At 36.4% G+C, this 10616-nt stretch overlaps 1 protein-coding gene across 1 annotated transcript in view; it reads left to right on the top strand.

The window, feature by feature from the left end:
• The window catches only part of CSMD1 (CUB and Sushi multiple domains 1), a 2262799-nt gene that overhangs the window by 1986527 nt on the left and 265656 nt on the right, over positions 1-10616 (top strand). Inside the window, exons 32-33 of the mRNA XM_045286696.1 lie at positions 6204-6317; positions 8018-8113. Coding sequence (XP_045142631.1) covers positions 6204-6317; positions 8018-8113 — 210 coding nt within the window. The remainder of the gene's footprint in view (positions 1-6203; positions 6318-8017; positions 8114-10616) is intronic.

Raw genomic sequence — 10616 nt, 5'->3', positions numbered from 1 at the left:
GAGATAATAACATGCACAAAAACAAGACAGAGTAAAACCAAGCAACAAAAGAAAACAAAATATCAACAAAAATCCAATGACAGAACAACAAAAACAACAAAGAAAAGCCTGTAGTTAGTTCAAGGACTGTTTGTTGGCTTTTTGAAGTACTTTCCTGTTGAGTCTGATGGGGTGCCAAGCCCTGACCCCAAAGTCTAATTTTGGTATTACCTGGGGACTTTGTTACTCTGTACCCCTTACTGTTCTGTTGCACGCCCTTAGTGTTTTGCCTTGGTGTGGTGGGATCAGATCGGGTGCAGTTCTCACACTGTGTCTCCAGTGTTGTCCCTTGTAGGGGTAAGGGTCAGTGAGGGATGTCCTGTCTCATAGTGGGGCTGGCCATATGGTCTTCTCTGTGGATTGGCTGCTCTTAGCAAGAATATCATCCTCAACACTTAGTGGGCCAGGGTGTGTTCCACTCTCTCTTTCTCCCCCTTCATTTGCTCTCGTGTGTTCTGATCAGACATGTCCCCATCCCTGAGTTGCAGCTTCAGTGCTGTCCTCTGAAATAAATTATCCTAGGGGTAGGGGTAGCTGTATATGTAGTTGGGATTGGGGCCGGCCCCTCAGATCTCTCCACTGGTTCCCTACTCCATGCTGGCATGTTCATTCACATCTTGGAGCACCGGGTTGAAGTCTGGTCCCTCTTTCCCTGTGGAAATATAAATAATACCCTCCCCTTTGGCGGGTTAGTGCCGTGATCCCTCGCTACCCATTTCTTTTTTATTTTTCCTTTTCCCCCCTCATTTTTAGTTGGCTACCATATGTATCCCTGGATTTGGTCTGGCCCCTGCCATACTACCTGGTCCTCACCCCAGGAATGTTTGTATACAGTAGCTTTTTCCCTATGCCCCTTTTGCATTTTTTTTTAAGCTTGCCTCAGCGGCCTCATGTTATACTTGTCCTTTTGTGCTTGGCTTACTCTGCTTAGCATGATTTCCTCCAGGTCTTCCCATTTGGTGATGTGCTTCATACGTTCATCATTGCTTTTTAGCGATATATAGTATTCCATTGTATGTATGTACCACATTTTAAAAATTCACTCTTCAGTTGATGGGAATTTGGGTTGCTTCCAACTCCTTGCAATTGTGAACTGTGCCACAATGAACATTGGAGCACAGATATCTGGCCCTGGTTTGTTTCTTGCCTCTTCTGGGTATATGCCCAGTAGGGGAATTGCTGGGTCATTTGGTAACTCGATTTCCATCTGTTTTAGATATCGCCAGATTGATTTCCATAGTGGTTGTATATACCTACAGGTCCACCAGCAGTGAATGAGAGTTCCTATCTCACCACAACCCCTCCAACACTTGTTGCTTTCTGATTTTTTGAATTGGGCTATCTTTGAGGGTGTTAGGTGGTACTCATTTTAATTTGCATTTCTCTTATGGCTAAAGATCGGGAACATTTTCTCATATGTTTATTGGCCATTTACATTTCTGCCCCTGTGAAACTTCTGTAAAACTATTTTATGGAGTGCAATAGATAGTAACTTTTAAAGTTTTATTGAACATATTTTTATTGCAACATTAAAACAAAAAATCCTGCAATGTCCAGGTTTTTTCCTAACTTTCAAAACAACAGTCATGGAGAGAACACACTGACACCACCATCTTCGTGTCCGTTCTGACTCAAAGGAGTTCTCTGCGACAGAGACAATACTCCTTGTTGTTTTTGTTAATTGGAGAATATTTTGTTGTGTATATTTTTATCACAATTGAAAAAGATAATTACAGGAACAGTAATGAGCTGAGGAAGAATGGTCGTACAGCTGTTCCACATACGACCAAACCGCTGATAGTATGACATGTGGATGAAGCACCAACAAAACTGTCAAAAACCAGCTTGACCTTGTGTCCCAGAGTGAGGACATCAAATGACGGCAATGTCTCTAGGGTGAAGCAGAGACATATGTAAAAGACATAAATTGATTTTGTGCTGACACTGAATTCTACCTCCAATCTAGGAACAATTCTAAGGAAATGTTAAAAAATAAAACTTGCTGCCATTGAGTCGATGTCAACTCATAGGGACCCGTGGCGTCCTGGTACCATCACAGGTACATGTAAGGCTTGGATTCAGAAGGGCCACAGTTGGGAACCACCAGTTACTTTGCAGGAGAAAGACTGGGTTTACTCGTCCTGTAAACTGTTAAGAGTCTCAGCAACTCATAGGGGCAGTTTTCCTCTGCCCTACTGGTTGGGTATGATAAGAGCCATTAATTCTTATGACATGGCCCTGCTTGATGTTCACCCTCATAAAGAGATCCCTGAAGATATAGGTGCTCTAGCAAAGTGTTGTGAAGAAGCCAGAAGGTGCCCTGCTACCAGGAAAAATGGTGTCTGAGTTCTTAAAGGCTTATCTTCCTACAAGAAGCTATCCAAGTGAAATATAAACTAATAAAAAATTCCAAATCTAAATCCATAGGAGGGAATGGTATGAGAGCTTAAATTGCGGACACCAGGTTTGTAGGTGGTTATGGATGATAATTGTAGCCCAATCCACACGTGGATTAAACCTCCACTAATCGCCTCTGATTATAGTCAAGGGATGTGAATAGTTTGACATATGTGTTCTGACCTTCAATGACATGGGATTCACAGATTGCCCCCACCTTGGAGGACCAGGTGCCGTTTTTTCATGCATTGTGCTATTGTCTTTTCCGTGGATAGCTTTTCTCTGACATCAGGATTTTGAGAAACTACAGAAGGCAGGATGCTTCCTGGATGTTTCCATCATCACATGGATGTGCATAGTTTCTTCTGAGAAAGACCTAACAATAGCCACTCTTCCTGGGAAAAGTCCACAGCCACAGTGTCCCTCCTGGCTCCATCTTCTGGAAATCTTGTTGAATGTGCTCTCTGAGACCAAGAACCCACTTCACAAAGAGGGCGGGGACTGGACTCAGAGCTACAAAGCAGTTTGAAGGCAGGTGAATGATGTGTGGGCCACAGCCAGTCAGAAGACTTGTGATGTCAGGGATGTGTAAATGGTCATCCTTCATCTCCAGTTGCCGAGAACAGACTAGATCTTCCTTCAACACATCTAGGACCCACTTGGGATCATTGCTCTGAGACTTCTCTGCTTAGAGACTATGATTCTTTACAGGATTTATAGGAGTAGGCAGCCTCCTCTTTCCTTTGAGGAGGGCCTGGTAGCATGCATAGGGGAGCTCAATGCTTAACCTATTACATGACCAGGGCTTCTCATCGATGGACAAAAAAACCCAAACAAACCCGCTGCCATCAATTTGATTCTTACTCATAGCCAACCTATATTTAGGATTTCTATTCTTACTCATAGCCAACCTATATTAGGAAATTACATAATCTCATCTTTTTACACAGAGTGGCTAAAGAATTTGAATGGTCCTCTTGAAATTAGGAGCTCAATGCATTTCCCACAGTGTCACCCAAGATTCTAGTTCAATACAGATCTTTAGAAATTCTTATTATATTTTTATTTTCATAAAGTACTGATAAAGTATTCTTTCAAAAGCAAAAATCAGTTCATCTTATCTTATTTAAATGCCTTTTCACTGGCCCCTTTGTCAGTAGAACATAGTGTGTGAGTTTCAGTCTGATTTTATCATGGCCTCTTAAAGCTCTTATCACATCCATATGTCCATCCATTGTTTTAAGCACATTTGTACATATGTTGTCATCAACCTTTTCAAAATATTTTCTTTCAACTTGCACCCTTGGTATCAGCCTCTCATTTTTTTCCTCCCTCCCCCCCACTCTCTCATGAATCCTTGATAATTTATAAATCATTATTATTTTTATATTTTACACAGACCGCTAGCTCCCTTCATCCACATTTCTGTTGTTCATCCTCCTTGGGGGGGTGGGTGGTTATACATCAATGATGTGATTGTCCCACCCCCCACTCCACTTTCTCCCTACTCTCCTGGTATTGCTACTCTCATTATTGTTCCTGGGGGGTTTATCTCTCCTGGATTTCCGGTGTTGACAGCTCTTACCTGTATCAGTGTATATGTTCCAGTCTATCCAATTTTATAAATGACACCAAAACATTAAAATTTTCATCAGTAAAAAAGCTAGTTTTCTCACTATCTCCTACATAAAGCATTCACTTTTGCCATGGATAGAAATAACCATACCTAATCTACTGGTATGCCCTTTATTTGACATTGTCACATCCTCACTACTTTACCCTGTAGCATTATCATCCTTATACAAGTAAGTGTTCCCTCATTTGATTATCGGTCATGATTAAGTCTCAATGTCTCTCAAGGAGGCTTCAGTGACTAGCTACAGAATGTGTTTGCTGTTCACTTTTAATATTCTTAGATGTACTTTTAAATTATCTTTGCATTCTAAATCTGTATTTATTGTGGAAATTCCTGAGCTGCTGCACACTTTAGAGGGTGATAGTGTTTTGAGGAAAAAGTTGTATATTTTTTATTTCTTTAGCCTTATGTTCTAGCATAAAATCGACGCTTACTAAATTTTTAAAATGAAAATAGGATTTATATATGATTAAATTTTGTACTAATTAAACATCCCCCAAATTCAATCTCCAACATGTTAGCAATTGTATGAATTGTATTAATTTTCAGGTTTGAACAGAGCACTGCAGATATTATAAGGTCCTCTCTATAATTCATGATAAAACCAGGTGCTTAGACTATTTTGTCTACTGGGAAAATCCAACTTGTGGACATTTTCAGAATTACTTTTCCTCTCTTTTTTAAACAATGTTATTGGCACTTCTTCCACATATCATATAATTCAATAGCTCAATCCTATTAAGTAGAGTTGTACAATCATTACCATAATCAATTTTAGAACATTGTCTTCTTCCTGGTACTCATTTTTATTAGTGTAATTATTTTTTAAATTGTAGAAAAATATGCAACGAAATATTCTCAAACTCAACAAATTTCACATGTATGGTTTAGCACGTATGCTTACACTCTCTATGTTGCACAACCATCATTGACATCATTCTCCAAATAACTGCCCCACCATTAGCATAAACTCCGTGCCCGCAAAGCATAGCCTCTTCTTCCTTCACCCATTGAAACATTGATCAATTTGTGCCTCTCTTTTTTTAAGAAATTGTAAGAATTTAGTGTACAAGATATATGTACACATATTCTCATGTGTTTACATGTACCTCTATAGATATAAATATGCACACTATTTATAAAGTTCCCTCAAATCTGCCTGGGCTCATTTACATTAATTCATTGTTATAATTCTGACATGTGAAACTAAAATACATACTTGCATTTGTGGTTCAAAATGATGAGGAACAAATCTTGTTGAACTCTCACAGGTAAATAAGGAGAGTGTTGTAAATATAAAACTTCACTGCCTTTCGGTCGATTGTGGCTCATAGCAACCTTCTGGGCAGAGCAGATTATACCTGTGGCTCTTGAAGCTGTAGTTTTTTGTGGAAGCAACAAGTGGGTTTGAACTTTTAACACTGTGGTTAGTAGCCGGTGCATAACCTACTAAGGTCTGTTTTGAAAACACATTGATTAAATTCAAAGTAGCCAATGGTCTGATGTTCTACAGGGGGTAGGCATGAAAATATATTTGTAACTTATAATTCATAAAATAAAATTTCACAATGGTGTAAAAATAAACAATTCTTAGAACATAATGCTGAGTCATATGTAGACACTGTAATGAGTGCTCATTCATATGAATTCATATTATTATAAAGCTGACTTTATATGTTCATATAGACTCAGCATTAAAATAATGATTTGAGAGTCATTGAAAATTCCTCAACACTTGAACTTAACCCTACTTCAAAGGCCAACAGAAGGTTCAGCCCTAGGTTTGTTGTTCATTGACTAAAAGGTCTTTCAGCCCTCTCAAACAAATGAATACTGTAGCTTTCCATTATATTCATTCATTCATTCATTAAAAAACACACTCATGTCTTACTGTTCAAATAATATAGAGAAATATAGTTTATTCATTTTTCTATGTGTAAAATAATAAGAAAAATAAAATAATTTGATTTATTGAAAACTTGGAAAAAGCAGAATAATTAAATTATTTTTTATTGCACATATTTTAGAATCATGATCCTTCAGGAATCAACAAATAAGTAATATAAATAACATCTCCACCATGTTTTTAAAGAAAGCATAGGTGCCACCCAATCTACGCTTTATTTTTCAGTGGTGTTTGGACAGTTTGCCTATTTTCAGACGGCACTGGATGACTTGGCGGAGTTATTCGATGGAACACATGCACAGGCCCGGCTTCTCAGTTCACTCTCTGGATCTCACTCAGGTAAGCTTTCAAAGAATGTTGGCTTTAATTCCATCTACAGAGCTTGGGTGATTAACTTTAAACTTTTATTTTTGTAATGTATTAAAAGTTTAATCACCTTGAATTTGTTCCGTTAAAATCTTATTTTAAAAGTAAGATTTCAAAAATAGTTTTATCTCACATACAAAACCACTTGCCTGTATTAATTTACATACTAAGAATATGGAAAATATTATTTCATTCGAATAAAAAACACAAATGCCAGAAAAAATGTGCATCATTAAATATATTTGGGTTTTTATTTTCTATTTTGTTTAATCTTCCTTCCAGATGTAAGGACTATTAATTAATTTTATAATTAATTGCTTTTTAATTTTTTCATATGTACTTTAATGAAAATATATATACTATACAACTCTCTTACACATGGTTAACTGTGTGGTATATGCATATGCTTACTGCTTATGTGGGCACCTTAGTTTTGAAAAATGTACTAAACATATGTGATTATAGTGTACCTTTACATGTGTACATTCATGACTGTATAAGACTTGATGACACAAGTTATGCATTATCAGCTTCTTTTATCCTAAACTTTTGCTTAAAATGATGTTTAGAGGTTTTTCCCAAATTAAAAGAGAAACATGAAGATAGAGCAAGGAGTCATCGATTGCATTAATAGGGCACCCGGTTATGGAAGCCCGTCCCTCCTTGTTGTACTAGTCTTTTATTCGTGCTACAGTACACTTACATAATCGTCCAATAGAAGCCCAATTTTCTTAGTGTATCTAATCCACTGATAATAATATTGTTACATTCTCATCATTTACTAAATGCAGTACAATTAGCTACATTTTTTGTAGGCAATGAAGTTATTTCCAGTGTTCACAAACATAAACCAAATATATTTAGATGCATCTTGTTTCTTACTAATTTTCCCATGTACTCCTAGAAGTGCTTGATATTGTGGACACTTAAAATGCTGTCTCATGTAGACAAATGCACATTTAAAAGTTTATGCCAATTCACACCCTTTTCAGCTGTACTTAGAAGAGGCCACTCTGCTTATGTTATATCTGTAAACTAAAATGTTAATCTGTTTTCTTAATCTCTTGGTCATTTGAGTTCAGAAACATTATTTTAAATAAATTTAATCATCTAATTATCCAATTAAAATGCTCCTAATTCAATGATTTATCCAATATTTAAATTTTCTATGTTAACTGCGATTAGGTCTATTGCCAAGAGAAAGCATAAATGAGTTAATATCTTAAATATAACATTAACAGAAAGTGTCAGTGTAGGATTTTAAAATCTTTATAGAAAGTATATGCTTGGCACCAACATAACAAAATGAACTCTTTTCTTAATTCAAATTTTCATTTTATTTTATTCTGGGAGAGTATAGGAACACAGCAGTTATCATTTTGATTATTTTAAGTTAACAGTTCAATGACATTAATTCCCTTCACAGCATTTTGCCATGTTTAGCTCCAAAAAGAGGTCATCATACCAAATAGAAAGAAAGTGATCATTAAGCAGTATTCCAATTGCACCCTTTTCTCAGCTTCCGTAACTTCAGACCAACTTATATCTCTATGTAATTGCCTAATAGATATATAACACTTTATTAAATATAAAATTATTATTTCCAAAATATGATTCACCAGAGTGCTATGTATTTTCTAGGTTCCTCCTCTTATCTCTGTTTTTTCATCTAGGCGAAACACTGCCTTTGGCTACATCAAATCAAATTCTGCTCCGGTTCAGTGCAAAAAGTGGAGCATCTGCCAGGGGGTTCCACTTTGTCTACCAAGGTAATTATTGTTTTGAATTTTAAGTGGGTCTTCTCTTGATATTAACATATTTCTATTTTTAGAAAAAATACTAATAGTATCTAGGATTTATTTTTTGTGTTAGTTAAGGAATTGTGGTATTTGTATATTTAGCATAAAAAAACCTTAATAAAACATCACAATATTTGACATTTAAAATGTATATTTCTAATGCAAAAATACAATAACGTCACATTTGCCTAGAAACAATATTTGTCAACTCACCATTGAGTATCACTTTATAGTTTTTAAAATGTTTTCAAATATATGCTAATATTTTCCAGTTAAGAAATACTTTTTAATAGAATTTATAGTTTGTTTTAGATTTAAAAATTCATCTATGATTTTATCTTATAAAATTGATGTCGAGACATCATCAAACTAATTTAGCAGAAATAATCAAACAAAAATATTTCTTTTTTTAAAAATCATTTTATGGGAGGCTCTTAGAACTCTTATCATAATCCACACATCCATCCATTGTGTCAAGCACATCTGTGCATTTGTTGCCATCATCATTTTCAAAACATTTTCTTTCTACTTGAGTCCTTGATATCAGCTCCTCAATTCCTCCCCTCCCACCCTGACTCTCTAATCAACCCTTGATAATTTATAATTCCACCCCCCATGTCTTACACCATGCTGCTCCCCCTAGTAAGGGGTTATATGTCAATCATTGTGGTAGACTCCCCCTTCCTCCCCGTACCATCCCCTTATATTCCTGGTATCTCTATTTTCATTGTTGGTCTTGAGGGGTTTATCTTTCCTGGATTCCCTGTGTTGTGATCTCTTCTCTGTAGCAGTGTACATGCTCTGATCTAGTCAGATTTGTAAGGTAGAATTGAGATCATGACAGTGGGAGGGAGGAAGTATTAAAGAACTAGAGGAAAGTTGTGTGTTTCATCGGTGCTATACTGCACCGACTGACTTGTCTCTTCCTCGTGACCTTTCTGTAAGGGAAAGTCCAATGTCTACAGATAGGCTTTGGTTCTCCACTCCACATGCCCCCACACTTCACTAACATCGATATGATTTTTTGTTTGGGGTCTTTGATAGTTGATACCTGATCCCATTGACACCTCATGATCACACAGGCTAGTGTGCTTCTTCCATGTGGGCTTTGCTGCTTCTGAGCTAGATGGCCACTTATTTATCATCAAGCCTTTAAGAACCCAGATGCTATATCTGTTGATAGCCCCTGGCACCATCAGCTTTCTTTACCACATTTGCTTATGCACCCATTTAAAACAAGATATTTCTTTTGCCTCTAACCCTGACTAAATGCTTACTTTACATTGTATATTATTAACATTTGGCATTTAGAGATTTTAATGCTTATTTATGGATTGAGAGCATAATTAAAATGTTTGACACTACTGAAAGATCAGTTTCTGGAAAGTGAGAAAATTTTTTACTATTTGTATTTTGCCTTTACTTTGCATAAATATGAATAAAGTGTTCCAACGTTTTCAAAAGCACAGGACAATTTTTTAGTATCTGACTTGTAATCACCATACAGGTTGCTATTTGAAAGAGATTTTCATGTTAGGAGGTAAATCAGGTGTTCAAAAATCAGAATCAATCCTTAGTTTTTCTAGCTCCTGGTTTTGCTTGAGGCTACAGAGACTACTTTCTTCTCTTACACATTTTCTTCAAGAGCAGTGGGGAATCGTTTTCTAGCCATTGTTTCTTTCCTTTAGTAAGGATTTCTTCAGTAAACATTCTTGAAAAGTTTGCTTTTCAAAAGTAAAGGAGAATAACAATGTATCATATCATTTCTAATATCACACTGCAAAATCCTTTCCCCCAAAATATTTCACTATAAACCTCTCCTGCATTCAGTAATGAGATGATTTAATGAATAATGAAGAGAGAGAATGATGTTTGACAGGTGCATTGGATGCATATATATCTTTAATCCAATTGAAGTAGCATTTTCTTGACTGATGTTGCTATTGAATTAAAAGTAGTTATGTTATTTTAACCTACATCTATTTTTAAAATGTAAATAAACCACTATACAAAGATAGGCTTTCTCTTGGTCATGGACAATTAAAGCAATGCACATCTTCGCACTTTAAATTATCTTAACTTATAAGTTTCTTTTTAAAATCATTTTATTAGGGGCTCATACAACTCTTATCACAATCCATACATACATCAATTGTGTAAAGCACATTTGTACATTCATTGCCATCATCATTCTCAAAACATTTACTCTCCACTTAAGCCCCTGGCATCGGCTCCTCATTTTTTCCCCTAACTCCCCTTTCCCCCTCCATCATGAACCCTTGATGATTTATAAATTATTATTTTGCCATATCTTGCCCTGTCTGATTTCTCCCTTCACCCACTTTTCTGATGTCCATCTACCAGGGAGGAGGTCACATGTAGGTCCTTGTAATCAGTTCCCCCTTTCCAACCCACCCTCCTTCTACCCACCTAATATCACCACTCACACCACTGGTCCTGAAGGGATCATCTG

This window comes from Echinops telfairi, unplaced genomic scaffold (assembly GCF_000313985.2).
Source record: "Echinops telfairi isolate 266 unplaced genomic scaffold, ASM31398v2 ScPeMD7_9;HRSCAF=40, whole genome shotgun sequence".
Taxonomy (NCBI): Eukaryota; Metazoa; Chordata; class Mammalia; order Afrosoricida; family Tenrecidae; genus Echinops; species Echinops telfairi.
The sequence above is the reverse complement of the archived record's forward strand: the minus strand, read 5'-3'. Positions and strand labels throughout refer to the sequence as shown.